Source organism: Cygnus olor, chromosome 2, assembly GCF_009769625.2.
Source record: "Cygnus olor isolate bCygOlo1 chromosome 2, bCygOlo1.pri.v2, whole genome shotgun sequence".
Classification (NCBI taxonomy): domain Eukaryota; kingdom Metazoa; phylum Chordata; class Aves; order Anseriformes; family Anatidae; genus Cygnus; species Cygnus olor.
In genome coordinates this window covers 84,801,406-84,818,762 of record NC_049170.1, presented here as the reverse complement: position 1 = coordinate 84,818,762, position 17,357 = coordinate 84,801,406, and the positions used below count along the sequence as shown (strand labels likewise).

Below are 17,357 nucleotides of genomic sequence, written 5' to 3'. Positions count from 1 at the left end.
GCTGGACGCCCAGCTCAGGCGTGCGGAGCCCGGGGTGGGGGTGACTTCGTGCGGCTGTCCAGGCCCCCCCGGAGAGCCGGGCAAGGCGCCCCCGGGCCAGGCAGGCACGACACCGCCTCCCCGCCTCCCCTTCGGCACCGGGCCCGCCTGCTGCCCGTAACCAGGCCCCGGCCCCTCCCTGCCGACGGACCGCGTTGCCCGGGCAGCGCCGGCCGAGCTAAGCCGGGGCGGCGAGCGGCGGAGCCCCCCCCCGCCCAGGCCCGGGTCCGTCCCCTCCGCGGAGACCTTGGGCAGCCAGGACACGAGGGAAGGCAGGGAGGGCCGGGCGGGCTGCGCTGGGCGCCCTGCTGGAGCGGGGGTAGACCTGGTGGCCCCCAGCGGGCCCTGGCACCCTCAGGGGTTCTGTGAGCCTGTGGTTAACGGCTTGTTGTACCAGAGCGGGTCACGCTCTTATTTTTTTCTTTTTTTTTTTTTTCTGCTTTTTCTTTGATTAGGTTGGGATTCTTCTCCGTGGCCGGTTCCCGAGGACACATCAGGGCACACAGGTATTCCTTCCTGAAGGTTTTCCTGCTCTCTAAGTCTCTGGCTTATCGTAAAAACCCTAACTTTTTCCCTGCTGCTTGGCCAGAGCTGCGCCATTAGCGAAAGTGCGTGACCAATGTCATAATTAAAAGTCTGCCCCTGATGCAAATTTGCTGTGCTGGAATGGCAAAGAGGCTGTACCCTATACCCCTCTCTGCTTTCTTCCAGTCCTCGGGCACCTCCCCTCTTCTCCACAGCCTTTCAGAGGTGATGGAGAGTGGCTTAGCAGTAACATCCTACAGCTCCCTCAGCACTCATGGGGGGCGTCCCATCCAGGCCCATGGATGTGTAGGTATCAGGTCTGCCGAAATGATGTCTAACCCGATCCTCCTCAACCGAGGGAAAGCCTCCTTTCTCCAGACTTTGTCTGTTGTCTCCAGGACCAGGGATTCCTGAGGTCTAGCCTTAGCTGTGAAGACTGAAGCAAATTTAATTTAATAAGTTAATAAGTTAATCTGTACACACTAGTTGCTGTACTGAAATGACAAGCAGTATTTGGTTGTCAGCATAGCTGGTTTTCACACGTGTATATGGTTTGATTTGTCTGAACTAATTGTTCTACAAGTGCATACGTGTGAGGAGAAAAATGAGTTATCTAAAGGTAGGTGTTAAAAGTAGTAGTTCTTGCCTGGAGCCATGGTTGGAGACCAAGCCCTAGCCTTTTGCTTGGTGTTGCCATCGAGATTAAGGTTTTTAGAGATTTCCCATTGCTTGACTGCTTACCCTTAGGAGGTGTATGAGTTCTCTAGTAGCCCCAATAAGAAAGGAGGCAGTTTTGGTAGTAATACTTTTCCCCCCCATGCATGCAGACAGTGTTTTGTTTTCGTTGTGCATATGTGACCTGCTGTTTTGTCGTTATTTCTTTCAGGTCCTTGTAACTGAATTTGAAAAGACCATGCCTCTTCCAGAAACTATATTTTGTGCTGAGCAGATCAAAATCCCTCCCGAGCTACCAGATATTTTGAAGCAGTTTACCAAAGCTGCTATCAGGACTCAACCTCGTGATATTTTGCAGTGGTCAGCTGCGTAAGTATGGTGGTCTCATAATGATGTAGCACTATGAACCACAAAGTCTTGATACTTCTTTTTATTGTACAAGGGAGCTGACTTGTACATTAAACAGCCTGTATTGCATACATGCTTCTGTGCATTAATGCAACCCGTTAGCCTTTTAAAAATAGTATAGTACTCAATGTATTTTCTGCTTCACTGACATCTAGGACTGGCATATCTGTGGAATAGTTTGATTTTCATTAGAGATAAATGCCTCTTTTTTGTTGTTGTTAATTGCTATCCTGAAGACCAAACTATTTTTTTCTCTCCTGTGAGATTTAATTCTCAGAATATAAAGGAAATGTAGAAATAGCTATTTAATTCTTAAGCTTGCTTAGATTTCTTTTTTGTTTATTTCCAGGAAAAAATCTCCTTAAACATTAATAAAAAAGGAAAAGATCCTACAAAGTTGTGACTTTTAGGTGCTAGTCCATATAATAAATTTCTCACTGTAAAGTTTAAGGTGTTTAAGAAGTTTCTGCTTCTTTAAGTTCTATTTTTCTTTTACCTCAACTGCTCACTTCTTTTTGTCTTGTTGTTGTGGTTTAACCCGGCGGTCAGCTCAGCACCACCCAGCTGCTCGCTCCCTCTCCCCAGGTGGGGTCGGGGAGAGAATCAGAAAGGTAAAAGTGCGATTGCTCATGGGCTGAGATAAGGACAGCTCACTGGGTAAAGCAGAAGCTGCGCACACAAGCAAAGCAAACCAAGGAATTTGTTCTCTGCTTCCCATTGTCAGGCAGGTGTTCAGCCACTCTGAAGAAAGCAGAGCTTGTCACACGCAGTGGCTCCTTGGGAATACAAATGCCATCACTCTGAACATCCCCCTCCTCCTTCTCCTCCTTTCCCCCAGCTGTTATTGCTGAGCATGGCCCCACACGGTGTGGGGCATCCCTTGGGCCAGCCTGGGCCAGCTGTCCTGGCTATGTCCCCTCCCAGCTCCTGGGGCACCCCCAGCCTCCTCGCTGGCAGGGCAGCACCAGGAGCTGGAAAAGCCTTGGCTCTGTGTAAGCACTGCTCTGTGACAACTAAACCATCAGCATGTTACCACCACTTTTCATCTAAAATCCAAAACACCTCATTGTGTGAGCCTCTGTGAAGAAAAGGAACTCTGTCCCAGCCAAAACCATGGCACCTGTCCTGCAGTTTGTGTGGAGAAGCACTTTGAATGATATTTGTGAGAATGTCTAAATTGTGAGGAACTGAAAAATGTCTGTACCTGTGTCCATGAGGGAGGAAAAGCTGTTAAAGCTAGGTTTGAGTCTGGCTAGTTCATAAAAAAAAATGCAGCCTAATTGCTACAGCTGCAGTGTTGGAGGAAGACAGTGGGAACTTCTTAAAAGAGTGCACTGTTAGTGTCTTGTTTTATATCACAGGAATATGATACACATGGTGCATGGTGTATCTCCTTGTGAGGGATGTGTAGGGAAGTTGCTAAAACAGAAGTCAGAAGAAACAGCTGCTGCCAGGTTGCTTAGGGAGGCTGAAATGTGGGGCTGATTAGAGCAGGGGCAGCACCACACTACCTCTGCTGTGCTGCTTTCCATGCTTGGGCTGTGGGACACCTTGGTTAAACATTGCAGCAGCTTGGTTGGAGCTGTCAGGAGCCTCCAGAAGCTCTGGTGTGCACCCCTCTTTCTGGAATACGTTCTTATGTGAGAGCACCTGAGATGGAATAAAGCCTGGATTTGGGAACCAAATGAAGTAGAGAAATGCCATAGTTTCATATGTGGTGCCACCATTGCTTAAGGAGCTTTGTGTCACCTTGTGTTGTAGTGTTTGTCCGTGGGAATAGTCAGATGGGAAAACTGATCCAGCTGAAAAATAGCCCAGGTGTTACACACACACACATGTAATGTATTTATTTAGGTGTGGTTAAGCGAGTTTGGTTCTGCAGTTCTGTTTGCTGTGTGTTTGACAAGTATTTGCACAGCATGGGCTAGCCAGGGCATGGACATGAATGACCAGCACGTATGAACGAGGAAGAATGAAGAAATGCTTGAGTTAGACCCACCACTGCCTGAATGAAAACTAATTTTTTTTTGTTTTGGTTTGGTTTGGTTTGGTTTTTTTTTTGCACAGTTCAGATTGTTGGCTGCTTCATGGCAGAGATGGTAGCTCTAAAGGCTGCGGTAGCCTTATAATTAAAAGGATGTACATCTAATTCTCTTTTTGCTCCATCCTTAAATTTTATGTCAGAGTGGACAAAAATAGCATGAATGCTTATGCGAACGTTGCAGTGTTAACAGTGTTGCCAGGGTTTTTTGGGTAGCATGTGGGGGGAATGTTAATTAAATCAGCAGTAAGATGCTCATCAATCTAATAGGAAAAGTCTGTGCGAGGTTGTGCAAGCACATTCTCAAGTTAAGAAATCGCTGTCTGCCTTTGCCAAGTAGGGCTGAGTGTATTGTGCATAAAATAAGTTAAATTACTTAAGAATTATTATAATATTATAAAAAGGAGTGTGTAAAGTCTTAAGACTCTGGTTTCCGCTAAAAGGAATGGTGGAATTACCCCCTGGGCAGGGGGAGAATAGCAATCCTGCATGTGGAGAGCTCACTGAACGCTGCAGCCTATGTGTGGGAGCATGGAGATTCATTTATGGAACTGTAAGACCGTTTACTTCTGTGTAGCTTTTAATCATCCTACGCATTAAAGTATGTTGCTGTTCCCATTCACGTAGGTACTTTACAGCGCTGTCAAAAGGCGAAGCCCTTCCTGTGAAGGAGAGGATGGAAACGCCTTTAGCAAAACAGAAAGAAGATGCTGGTTTGACCCCAGGGCTCCTTAAAGTCTTGCATAAACAGGTACAAACAGGCCTTTGGCAACTGCACGATTTGTGACAAATGCTAATGCAGTTTTCTGAGACCAAAAATGTAGACAGTTGGGGAGACTGTCTGTCAAATACTTGATGTATTATGGGGAGGGACTTGTGTTCTTAGTTTCACTCTGGTTTTCAGCGTTCTTAGTGTGGTGGTATGATTTTGTTTGCAGCTTTCTCCTAAGGGCATGGTAGGCACTGAAGAACTGAAGGAAAAATGGAAACACCTGTGCTTGCCCGAGGAGCAGCTGGAAGCTATCCTGCAGTTGGACGTCTTTGATGAAGAGGTGGAGTGGATGAAGATTCTGGCACTGGGGTGCAGCGTGCTTGGTGAGGTATGTTCACAACAGGAACCTTCACGACCAGCACCTAATGGTCATATGTGAGTAAGTAATGCAAATGGACCTTGGGGTTAGGTTGTGTAAAGGTGTTTTTGTGTCACTTGGTGTGCGTCTGCAAGCTGCATCTGGCTAAATGGCTCGTGAGTTTACTTCTGTTCCCTGCCAGCTTTTTTTACCCAGAAAGGGCGGGCTGCGTCCTCACTTCACAGGTGGCAGTAGAATAGCAGGCCTGTTCATGGGGAGCTTAGCTCGTGAGAGACAGGACGATAAAGGCATGGTGCTTATGGCTCCAGTGCAGAAGCCTACAGAGCAGAGCTGGAGGGAGAAATTAAAACATCAGTTTATAATTGTGTAGCTAATTACATTTTCACAGAAGCAGTTAATGTTACTAAATCTGCATTTAATTCTTTTAATGTCAGTAATGCAATCTCAGCAGAGCATTTTAACAGAATGATAGATTATAAAGTACTTACACTAAGCTGATGTTCTTCTGAAGGATAATATTTAAAGGCTTCTACCATAGGGAATAAGGGCTACTAGGAAGAAAATATTTTGAGAATGTTGTGTTATCCGAAAGTCGTAAATTTTGACCTACTCTGGCCATGCATTTGTACTTTTCTCCACGTGAACTGTATATTTCTTGATTCCAGCTCCTCCCAAATGATGTTGCATTTTTCCCCTTGTTAAAAAACAAAACAAAAATAAATAAGCAACAATAAAAAACAACAGCAACATAAAAAAAAGTGCAGTCACAGATTCATTCTGATGAAGCTGTACAGCCTAGATTTACCTCCTTTGTCCATCTTTTCAGATATTAAGAGATTGTTTTGTTTTGATTTTTTGATTGTTTTGATTACATAACAAAACTTAAACTTAAGTATCCTAAACCTGAAAGGAAGAAGCTCACAAACTGTTACATTCATTTCCTCCAGTCGTAAATAGCATTCATAGTGGAGTAGGGTCACAGTTAAGATACACAAGCAGGTAAGTAGAGTCCTAACCTAGAATTGTATGAGCTTCTTCATGACACCAGTCATCTGAAGTATTTTTCTGTAAAACTGATCTGTATTGACAGTCTTACCTGTTGAGAAACAACCACACGAGTAGCTGTTAAGCTGTCTTTGAAAGGTGGGAAATTCAGTGGGAATAAATTTACTGCATTAAGTGAGGAAATGAGTAGCAGCTTGGTGTGGCAGGAGGAGGAATGGTGATAAAGTGATAGCAAAGTGCTGAGGCTAGAAGGCCATGCAGAGATTCACATCGTGTAAGCAGCTGTTTCTCTGTCCCCAGAGAGGCCTCCTTTAGGAGGAGCTACATTAAGTAAAAACTTCAGAAAGAGGTTTTACTGAAGCTGCTACTGCTTCAACTGTTAAGGGATTATAAAAACAAGACTTCTCTGGCAGGTATTCTAGATCGTTGAATAGACATCATTGCATGTATTTTAAATTTTGCCTTTTTTTTTTTTTGACTGTTAAGGATTTTTTTATATACAAAGCTGTTGCTGGCTTATTAATGAAGAGGTAAAGATAAATTTTGAAAAGGCTGTAACAGAAATATGACTTCCTGGGTTAACAAAAGCCTGTTTGTTTTAATAGTGTCTAAACAGTCTCTGACTCAATGAAGTGCTATGGCAAATTTTTCCACGTTTCCCCATATAGCACAGTTTGGGTAGGGCACTGGATTATAGACATTATATGGAATAAAGCATTTTTTAAAGCATATTTTGAACTAACGCTTTGAGGCATGTTTTTTGTTCTTTAGAGAACTTGGACCTTTTTTGGCTTTGATTAACCGAAACGTTCTTGAAATGTTTTTGGCCTCAGTGTTTTTTCTATTAAGATGGAATTTGCATACAAGTAGGAAAACAGTAAATTTCATCATTCCTAAAAAACAAACAAACAAACAAAAAACTGATATTATAATGAAAAATCACCAAAGCATGATTTCTATCTATTTATTTTTTTGTGGATTTATCTGTCTTAACTGCTCATATTGACCCATTGAGATAATATGTACGTATAGATGGATATATTGAGGTCTGAGTTTTTACAGTAGCGGGCCATACGGCTCAGACTACCCTGTGCGATCTTTAAGCATCACAGGATTATGGTATTTTTTTACTTCTGTCTGTTACTTGAATGTTATTGTTTCCACCTCACAACCTGCACTGGTTGGTAAATTTCATACTGAAAGCTAGGTAATGATGATAAAGCCGTCATTTCATCTACACTGATTTTCAGTGGCTTACAGTCTGTGTTTTGTCATGATATACAAAGGATGTTCATGGCTCTGATAGTTCTCCTCTTATATCTTGACTGACCCCCCTACAGTCCTTGCTGAGTTCGATGAAGCATGCCTGCGAAATTTTAACAAAGGACCCAGAAGGTGGAGCGGCTCGCGTTCCCTTCGAAACATTCTCCTACCTTTACTCCTATTTGGCCAGTATCGATGGAGAGATACCGGATGAGAAAATTCAAGAGTTCCTCAATGGAATTAAAGAACAAGCGTAAGTAATCAATTCAGTCATCAGTTTTAATATAAGCATCACTTCTGGGCTCTCTGCAAACCTTTAATTGTAGATGAGTGGTCTAGCTTCACTTAGGTGTAGCCATAATGCTATGAGTAAAAGGTGACTAAGGTTAGATCAAAAGTGTCAATACTTATTTTCTCTGAGTGGTCAACCTGGGGGGTTTGAACTGTTAAATGGTAAATTGTTATTTTTCCATCTTTGAAATATTGAAGTAACTGCCTGGTGATGTAGATTTCCCTTTAGGAAGCAGTTACATACAGCTTCGTATCATCTGTGTGTTAATGGTAGTGGGACTAGCAGCGTCTTATGGGCTGCTCTTGTGGCTGAGATCATAAATCAGAGAGAAACTGGGAGATCCCACTTGAAGTCTGTGAAGTTTCTATTGTGTTTCTCTCAAATCACTTCTCTCTGGCGATTTGAGGGGGAGTATTTAATGTATAGCTGGTCTTAAATAGTTTGGCTGTGCAATTTTTGTAGTATTAGCTATAGTAAATTCTTGGAATGGCCTTGGCATTGGTTGCCTTCAGTGGATATAAAAGACAAAGACTATGCATAGTCCCACCCGAATTCATCCTGTTCTGGTTTTCGTACCAAGTTAGGTCTAGTCTCTTCTGTTTCTTTTTCTGCTTCTTCCAGGTTTGGCTTTAGTTTGGTGTCAGTTTTGTCTGTAAGCCACAAAGTGATGCAGTTCATCACGGCAGGAGATGTGTAGATTGAAAGTTAGGTAAAACTCACTGCTTGGCTGTCCCTTTGCTATAAATGGTATCTTTGTTCAGAGCTTTTATGTGCTGTCGTGTAACCTTTGCATTGCTTTGTAATAAAGAGACAATCCAATTCTCACTCTTGACTTCATCAAGCACAGTATGTTAACAAACGATGAGACTTTGTGAATGATATGAATGATATTACTCTCATACCAAGACAAGGTAACTATTTGTAGCACCTTTTTAGTGTGGTATCAGACGTCTTACTGCTAGAGAATACAGTGCTCTGTGGGGCAGGTGGGCTCAAGGGGACTGGATGGAAAGGGAATGTACCAGTCGGTCACCTTCCTGGTATAACAGCTGTGTGCATGTATGTGTATGTTTATCTACGTACGCATCATGGAACATGACGCTGAAGATCTCAGTGTTTGTGGTCTTTCTAAGAGATCTTGAAGACTTGCAGGATCTCAGGTGATCTGTATGTTGTTAGCATTTGATTGTCCTCCATGTCACGTGTGCCTTTCAGCAAGTTGAGACCAAATGGTAATATGAGGGCTAAGTGGATTTGGATACCAAACCAGTTTAGTTGTACATGCATGCAATTTTACAAATTGCGTTATTTTTCTTTTCCGTAGAAGAGAGAGTGCAATCGAAGAGAAAAGTCAGGCAGGTCTGTGTAGCAGTTCCAGCCATGCTCCATGTGGTCATGGTGCAGGCTCAGGGGGTCCCTAGGTGCTCTCTGGTGCTCACAGGTCCTTTAGTGCTAGAGAGATGGTCCTGAATGCTGGTAGAGGGTCAAGAGGTTCCCCCTTGCACCCATCAGAGTCTTTTTTCTTCTTCTCCTTTGGTTGGTCTGGAGGGGTACTTTGATTATCTCTAATATTTTTAATGCCCTTGTTACAGAATCAGGTGGAAAATACCCAGCTGATGACCTGTCCATTCAGATTGCACTGTCATTTTCTGATTTGGTGTCAGTGTTGCGCACAGTTGGCTTGTTTGCACTTGATGATAATCAACAGTTTTTTTTGCATAGTTTGGGTATCTCTTTGAGCACTCCAACACTATCGTTTTCAACATATTTTTGTCAACTTCTACAGCAAAAAGTTAGTTAAAATTCACAGCCTTATACTAAGAGCTCTGATAGCTATGGCTAATTTATGCCAACTGCTACAGGTGAAAAATCTCATTAATACACTTAGATTGGTTATGTAAAGCCTTGTGCTGCAAAACTCAGTGTCACACCTCTAACTTTTGAGCAGATGGTGGCAAGGATCCATCAAGATATTGCATGTATTCCTGCTAGAACTAGCATGGAATTAGCATTAGGGATGTAGAAAAATGGCAGACTTCGATCCAGCTGTCAGTGGGTGAACTCCCAATTATTTTATCCATGGTCACACATAGACCACATAAAATACACTCAGTTTTTAATCGGTTTTTAAAAGAGCTGTAACAGGCTCGTCTTCTGAGTGCTGCATGCTTAGGTGACAGATGCTGACTCTTCCCCCTGTCTATCTGGAATTGGTCTTTCTGTCTTGATTGCAACCAGCTTCATGCACAAGAATCCAAAAATGCACAGGCACACACATGAACTGATTTTTTTGGTCATTAGATACCATATTGATTTTTACTTAGAACCATATTTTAATAATAGCACTTTTGCTTGCAGTTAATATAGCCCTCAATTGTATCTTGCCGTGCACACTAGGATTTACCATATTAAAGTGCTGTTCTAAGACATCTCTTCTTTATTCCTTTCCAGTGACCAACAAGGTGGCATGGTACAGCTCAGAAACTTTCTGAGTCAGCCCTCAACACTGTTTTGATCAAGCCTACCTTTCTGGACCAGGTGAGGGTGGAAAAAATAAACAGGAGTAAGTAGCATACAAGAAGATTCTTTTCTCCAGGATTTTTTTTTTGAAATTACCCTTTATTAGATGTTAATTGGATATGTGGTTATATTGATTTCCTGCCTCTCAAGTAGATGCTGACAGCTTGAGATTGGTACTTTGACTCATTTGTTTATACTCAGTAAAATGTATTTTACTATGAATCTTTCTATCTGTACTTCATAAAGACAAAACTACATGTAGAGAAGACTGGACAGTGACAAGTGGTAAATTTCTCATTATGCTTCTGTAAAGCACTTTTTTTTTTTAAACTCTGAGACAAGCGTACCTTGTCTTTCGACTACCTTGTCTGCATGAACAAGCTCTATTAAATAGTTTTACCAAGCACTACACGAAGAGCACAGAGTACCCTGTTAATATCCTTCTATTACTTTGCAAGTGCTGAAAGCCAAGAGGTGCAGTTGAAGATAACTTAGCCTGTTGGAGAACTCTGAAGTAAGTCTGCCCTCTTGCCTCTGATGCATGCCATAACGAGGCAGTAAGTGCTGTCTTTCTGAAATACTGCTCCCAGAGGTGGCAGTGTCAGGTGGGAGATAACAGGGGAGCTGGCTTTGTATTTTTTCATTTGTAATTGTTCCTGCTTCCCGGGGCTCTGCACAGTACCACACATACCGCTATTTTCCATATCCACCTTTTAGCTACTACCTGTGGGCCAGGAAAGCAAATTCATCTGACAAAGATGAATAAAATCTGAGGCTGTACTGAACTCAAATGGACAAGAGATCAATATAATTTATTAATAGATACATTAGTCTTACACATTTACACGTTTTCTGGCATATGCTGCTTCCATCCTAACAACCCCTGAACACTATTTCGTTTTGTCTCAGAACACAACTATGAAGCAACACCAGTATTATGTTCACAGAATTACGGGCCCTGGCACGACAGAAGTAGCAGTATGTTCTGTGCAAGTAATTCTTTGAACAGCTAACAAACAAAATCACTATGTTCTTGGTCTTACTTCCTTCTTTTATGGGTGTGATATTTGTCTTCTTCCCTGAAAGGAAAAAAAAAGCGTGCATGCTGTTAGATTGATACTTTATTCACTGTACTAAATTCTTACACACAAGGGCTACAGCTGCCTGACTTGGAAGCAGGAGTCAGCTGACACCATTTAAGCTCACCTCTCTCTTTTTCTCCGTGAATCTCTGTCTTTGCCTCGTTCACGACTCCTTTTTCTTTTACTTGGACTCCTGCTGGTCTCTCTCCTGTGTCTGGTGCGTTCAGTGTCCTTACAGCTTCCTCCAGACTGCCGCGAGTCCACTGAAGCTGACCGTCTGTCTTCCCTTCTGAAGAATAGTTATTGATTGGTACTGATGTTATTCAATAAAAAGTTTCGCAATCACTATTGTTTTTCAGTAGCAGTTTTGCAATATATTTCCTTAGTAACAATGTAAGAGGCTTAGTAAGTCTCTTCCATCTCCCCCAAAAATGCAATACCTCCCAAAAGAGGCCCCAGGTTAATACTCTTATATGCACACATTTCAGCAAACTAATTAATCCAACTATCATTTCTTACAAACCTTGCTCCTCAAAGCTGCTCTAATGTTTTAGTCTTATCTCTACTTAAGAAACAGGAGAATGTAGAAGGGATTCACTGTTTTGCTTTAAATCCCCAAGTCTTCAACCACCTGCCTTGAGCTGCTAACTACAGCTAGAGAAGCCAGCAAGCCTGACCTAATTCTTTTCTTCACCTTTACTTTAGTGCTGAAAACAAACACCTAGAGTGTCACCTTTCAGTTTGTTTCATCCCAGGGAAGAAGCAGTAGTAGGCCAGGTAATAATTCCATCAACAAATGCGTGGTAGAATATGCACCATGTTAAGAACTTAAGAAGGACCCAATATTCAGTAAATTTGGAAAGCCTTTTCTTTGAGGCATTACATTTTACTGTACCACATGACAGAATATGCTACAGAATGGGAAGAAATCCTGCACTTGTATTTTCAAGCATCCTTCTGTTCCCAGCTATTATTAGTATGTATGTTTGGACACAGGGAAGCATTACTTGTTCCCCAGCTACATCAGAAACTTATCTATCCACTTGGATCACTTTCAGCTCATCTTCTCATCCCTGAAAGAAACGTACTAATTCTTTTTTCTCCATCCTTTATGTAGTCAGAGCTGCTCAAGCAAGAGCTTAACAGAATTGGTATAAAATAAACTGCATGTGTCTTAGTTGAGGTTGGTATGTGCTATATAGAACGCAGTATAGGATAACGTTACAGCCTGTCAGACTGCTCTGTCCACACAGAAAGAACATTTCAGCATTCATGAGGAATTTGCTATCTGTGACATACCTTCCTGAAGATTTTGTCTTTCCTCCTTCACACATCTCTGCATTATCCAACCTATTCTCTTCCTGCCACTGACTGCTGAGTTCTTCCATGTGTACACCAATCACATCCCGAATCACCTGCAGGTTAAAGAAAGATTTTAAACAACAGAAAAGCAGCATGCCATAGTAGTTGCCTGTGATATACTACCTAGACAGAAAAGAAAGCATTTCAGCATAAATTTAATAACACCATTTTGCAACAGACAGTCTGGCATATCTGGTTGGCATTTTCACATTCAAAATCCACTAATGTCAGAAATGCTCCGGTTATTTCTAATTTGCTTCAACAAACCAAAACAAAAAGATTTCTCTATAGTTTGCAACTCTGATAAGGCAAGGCACAAGAAGAAGAGACATCTTCCTTGTCTCAGTGGGTGTATTATTGTTTATACCAATATAAAGTGCACAGAAAAAACCAACCTCCTATCTTTGTCTTAAGACACTCACCTCAGTGTAAGACTTCTTTGTGATGTGAACATTCTTAGCCCTGTATGATTGCCGTCGCCGTTTGTAGTCTCGCATTTCAGCCAGAATTTCAAGATGGGACTTTGGACCTTTCTGACCATCATCTAGCAAAAAATTGGAAGTAAAACAAATGGCCATTAGCACAACATTAGCACCTGCAAGTAGGCAAGTCTGCTGGCTTTAGTAATAAGAGTCTGAAACAAAATACGTTGTATTGTTTCTGAAGTTTCTCCAATACTTAGTAGCTATTATGGGCTTGACACAAGCTTCCTTTCCAACTTTCTTACTAACTGTTTACACAATGCTAAAAAGCCACCAAGCAAATATTATTGTGTGATCTCAGTCTCCTAACAGTGACCCAAATCAACATATAGGGTTGCAGTTTGGTCAAAACACTACAAAACACAGGCCATGTCTTCAAAGCTGGTATTACTGTAAGAAACAATGACTGAGAAAGCCAAGTTCTGTTGAACAGTTACCTGTATAGATGACAAACACTATCTTCTAGGCACAACAGGGTCACAGAATAACACAAAAGTAAGTTTCACTTGGTACAGTTACACAGTGGCATGTCTCAATAGTGGTAGGAGGCCTTGTCCACTATATCCATTGCTATAATGCTCAAGAATTCAACTGAATGACTGCACCAACCTGCCTTGTTAGGCTTTTTTAATTTTAAATGATCTTTAATCTTGTCATCTCTTATAGTAAATACTGTTCCAAACTTCACAAGTAATTTGTCAGTATTAAGACACCTGAAGTCAGTTGCAGAGACAGAAGATCCATTCATTAAAATATACACAACATCTATGCCAAGCAAAGAGCACCAAGGCTTCCTCAGAGCTGTCAGTACAAAGACTACCAGACCAGTGTTTTTTGATGCCAGGTCATCATTGTGGCTTTGAAGAACAGTATGTTTTTCCTCAATAAAAGTAGCATAATTCAGGTTGGCTTTCACCAAAAGTCAACTACCTATATGACATAAAAGCTCCGAGCAATAAAAGCAACAGTAGACCATCTTCCAAACCTTGGGTGATCTTTGCCGCTAAATCCACAAAGAGATCACTGTCATTTTCTGTGATTTGCGACTTAGACCTCTGCTTCTTTGTTTCCTCAACAACATAATCATAAAGAGCAAGGCGATCAGCTTGAGTCAGGTCACAGGTGAAACGCTTGTGATTTTGAGGAACTTCTACAGGCTGTGATGAATAAGATCCTGGAAGTTGAACAGAGAACTGTTAGTAGTAAGACAGCATAATTATACAGGAAAAAAATGAAAAGGTCAGCAATAATGCCATAAACACGCACGCTATGTTCATCCTCCCCTTATACATCTGTAAGGAGTCAAGTCCTTCTTAACTTGAAAGGGTAAGATAGGAATTTTATTTTTAGAATGCACTGTTCTTACAGGGTCACAGAAGCCCATAAAAGCGCCCTAACAGTTATGTGATCGTGATTTTATAAGAATCCTACAGCTTATGATCAATACCAGCCTTCCTGTCCTATCATACAGCTACAGTTATTTTTTTTTCCATTTGTCTTTGTTGACAAAGACTTCCAATTAAACAAGCAATCTCAAGTCAGTAAATCTTAGAATAGGCCAAGACACCACAATAAAAACAACTCCATATAATTTTAATGAGATCTTCACAGAAATGCAAACTTGCAGTGAAAACTGCATAGCAAACACTGGCATCTAGTGGCTCACTGACATATCTTTGTGACACACCAGGTGACAAAAAGCTTATTTTCTTCTCTACTTGGATATACTTGCGTCAAATTGAGTTACCACCTCTCTCCAGAACAAAATACACCCAACACACTCCAAAAACACAGTGCCAATCACATGAAGGCTTTGCCATGCCAGAGAAACTAGAACAACATAAAAATCTATGCCTGAGCAAGCGCTGCTGTATTTGTCAGGTCAGGAAAAGTACAAGTGCACTTTTCTTTCTGCACATGTGCTAGCCAAAACAAAAGTGTACAGACACAAAATGCTGCATCTTTTAGGTGTTGCAGTAACTTCCAAACTACATACTGCATCTTTACAATGGTTCCTATAGGTGGCCCTACTTTTCTACTCTTAGCCTCAACTCTCCAAGACAAGCATAGGTCACAGTCAACCTACTCTACAGACTAGTCACAAAACCCACTGAAAATGAGACAAAGAAACTAATAAGCTGAGAGCATCGGCAAAGGACATTACTATATTTGTAGATGTGTACCTATTATACAGCTACTTAGAGCTTTGAAACAATCCAACATAATACTAACGTGCACATTGCTCAGTTTTTGATCTAAGTGTTGGACAAGCGCATACAGTTCATGTTTAGCAACTGATCCTTAAACAAGATTAAAAACACACAGTCCTCTTTTTTTCTTTCCTCCTCATCCATTCCATGAGCAAGAAGTCTGGAGGCAGCTTGAGAAGAGTTGGGGCCACACAGGGCAGAACACAGTATCAGAAAATACAGACAGAAAACAAACTGTATATAGTGGGATGGGAAGGAAAGGACTAATGCTTTAGGAAACTCTTGAGTTTTGCATCTGAAGAGAACTAGAAGTTTGAGTACAACAGACTCAAATTCTTTTACCTGGTTGACCTGAATAAAGAAAGTAGTTATGCCCCAAAATATAGACAAAAAGGAATATTAAAAATGAATTTAAAAAGATTCTTCACAGCAATTCCACAGGAGAGCTGAATAAATCATCTCCATACCTGCATGCTACTTACCTTCGCTGTAGCCTATGCCTTCTTTCACACTTTGAGCTTTAGCTTGCTGAACAATATGAAACTGGAGATCTTTATCTGCAGATAGAGAAGAATTTTTACATCAAGTACTTGGTAGGGTCAGTCTTTATTCCCCAACCTCTATTATGAGGCTTATGGTATTTTACAGAACACTGTAGTTTTACTGATGCATAAGGGAGTCTAAACTAAAAGTATTTTAATCTATTCCATATTTGAACTATGGGGAGAAGGGGAAAAAAAAAAAAAGGAAAGGATTTCTGGGTTACAGGGATCTGGAAAGACATGTATGTATATTGGAACTCTCTCCTGTATCACTACTGTATGTCCAAACTCTAGGGCCAGTGTTTCTGCCTTATTAAAGTGCTTTTTAATGCGCTTTCTGCACTTGATGTAAGGAAGAACCTAGAAAATAACCAAAGAAGAAAAAGAAAAAGGATTCTATTTGGGATTTACTGTTAAAATGGCCAAGTGACCTACAGAGCAGAATTACACAATGACACAGGTTAAACGAATAACATAAATTAAGGTAAAGCATAGTGACAAGACAAAATAAATCTATGCAACGAAAACACTTGGTTTTTCTAAGATGTCTTGAAGAGTTTACAGGCAACGCAGTGCTGCGTGCTGGTGTGAAGACGTGGGCTCTGCCACACCTTGTGTGCTCCACACAGGCTCATGCTCCCACCCTGCAGGAGCAAGGATGGTGTTAACAGGTTGCCCAGAGGGGTTGTGGTGGCTCTCACCTTGGAGATGCTCAAAAGCCATTTGGACATGGTGCTGGGCATGCAGCTCTAGGTGGCCCTGCTTGAGCAGGGAGCTGGACCAGATGACCTCCAGCGGCCCCTTCCAACCTCAGCCCTGCAGCAAAGCACTCCCTTGCCCACCCACCCGCTTACCCATCGCAACGCTGGGCACCTTCAGGTTTTCGTAGAAGAAGCTAGAGTCGTACATCTCCGCCTGCGGGACACGGCAACTCGATCACACCACCACAGCAGCCCCAGCTCACCGAGCCGCCCGCTGAGCCTCCATCCCGTGGCCCTCATTTGGGGTCCCCATGGGGATCCACAGACACAGCTACACCTTGTGGGGCAGGATCCGTGCGTGGGGGCCACCAGGCCTCTTTCAGCACCAAATTTCACCCCCAAAAGCCCCCACTACCCCCTCTCTCCCCAGTCCCACTCCAAAAAGCCCCCATTACCCCCTTCTCTCCCCAGTCCCCCCCCATCCCCAAAAGCCCCCATTACCCCCCCAATTCCTCCCACACTGCGGGTGCCCCCCGTAACCAGCAGCCCACCTGCTCCTCGTCGGAGTAGCCCATCTTGCGGAGGCGGCAGGACGCCGCATGCCTCTCCAGCGACGCCCGGGGCACCCGGTGATGGCTGTCGTAGGGGCAGACCACTCGCTCCACCTGCCGGCCGGCCACAGGTCAGCGCCTACAGCCACCCCAAGCTCCCGCACCCCGCCGGGCTCTTCCCCCCCCGGGGAGCCCACCGCCATCCCGCCCCCTTGCCGGGCACACGGGGCCGGGGATGGGCGAGCACCGCCGTTACCTGGTCGCCCAGCCACACGGCGCTGCGAGCCGCCATCGCTCCCGAGGGCCACAGGGAAAGGAATGAAGCGGCGCCGCCGCCATCTTTACTCCGGGCGCGCCCCGAGGTGGGGCGGCGCCATTTTGTGAGGCGGCTTCGGCCCGGCTCCAGAGGGGAGGGAGGGAAGGGGGCGAGGGAGGCGCCGCTCCGCCCCGGCTCCTCCTCAGCCGTCCCCCGCCGGGGCGGTGCGGGGCGAGCTGCTCCGGGCGGCCCCAGCGCCGAGAGCCGGGCACAGGGCACCGCCTGGCGGCGGGAGGCGGCAAAGCTAAGACG

At 43.3% G+C, this 17,357-nt stretch overlaps 2 protein-coding genes across 6 annotated transcripts; one reads left to right on the top strand and one right to left on the bottom strand.

Moving 5' to 3' along the window:
• The first annotated feature begins 144 nt into the window (after window positions 1-144).
• Window positions 145-11,236, top strand: ROPN1L (rhophilin associated tail protein 1 like). Of its 5 annotated transcripts, none has more exons than XM_040548207.1 (7): window positions 145-306; window positions 495-545; window positions 1,451-1,608; window positions 4,316-4,439; window positions 4,627-4,788; window positions 7,125-7,300; window positions 9,791-10,266. In XM_040548207.1, the coding sequence occupies exons 3-7, from the start codon at window positions 1,478-1,480 to the stop codon at window positions 9,852-9,854; spliced, it is 657 nt and encodes a 218-aa protein (XP_040404141.1). In that variant the 5' UTR covers window positions 145-306; window positions 495-545; window positions 1,451-1,477; the 3' UTR covers window positions 9,855-10,266. The 5 variants fall into 5 exon arrangements, with proteins under 5 accessions (XP_040404141.1, XP_040404142.1, XP_040404140.1 ...); XM_040548208.1 differs by having other exon boundaries at window positions 165-264; XM_040548206.1 differs by lacking the exons at window positions 145-306; window positions 495-545 and adding an exon at window positions 772-870 and having other exon boundaries at window positions 9,791-9,877; window positions 9,966-10,075.
• SNRNP48 (small nuclear ribonucleoprotein U11/U12 subunit 48) lies at window positions 10,651-17,213 on the bottom strand. The gene is made up of 9 exons (XM_040548209.1): window positions 17,046-17,213; window positions 16,790-16,903; window positions 16,392-16,452; window positions 15,478-15,552; window positions 13,771-13,959; window positions 12,726-12,847; window positions 12,241-12,356; window positions 11,066-11,230; window positions 10,651-10,938 (listed from the first exon to the last, which is right to left on the bottom strand). The coding sequence occupies exons 1-9, from the start codon at window positions 17,079-17,081 to the stop codon at window positions 10,899-10,901; spliced, it is 918 nt and encodes a 305-aa protein (XP_040404143.1). The 5' UTR covers window positions 17,082-17,213; the 3' UTR covers window positions 10,651-10,898.
• Window positions 17,214-17,357: the final 144 nt, after the last annotated feature.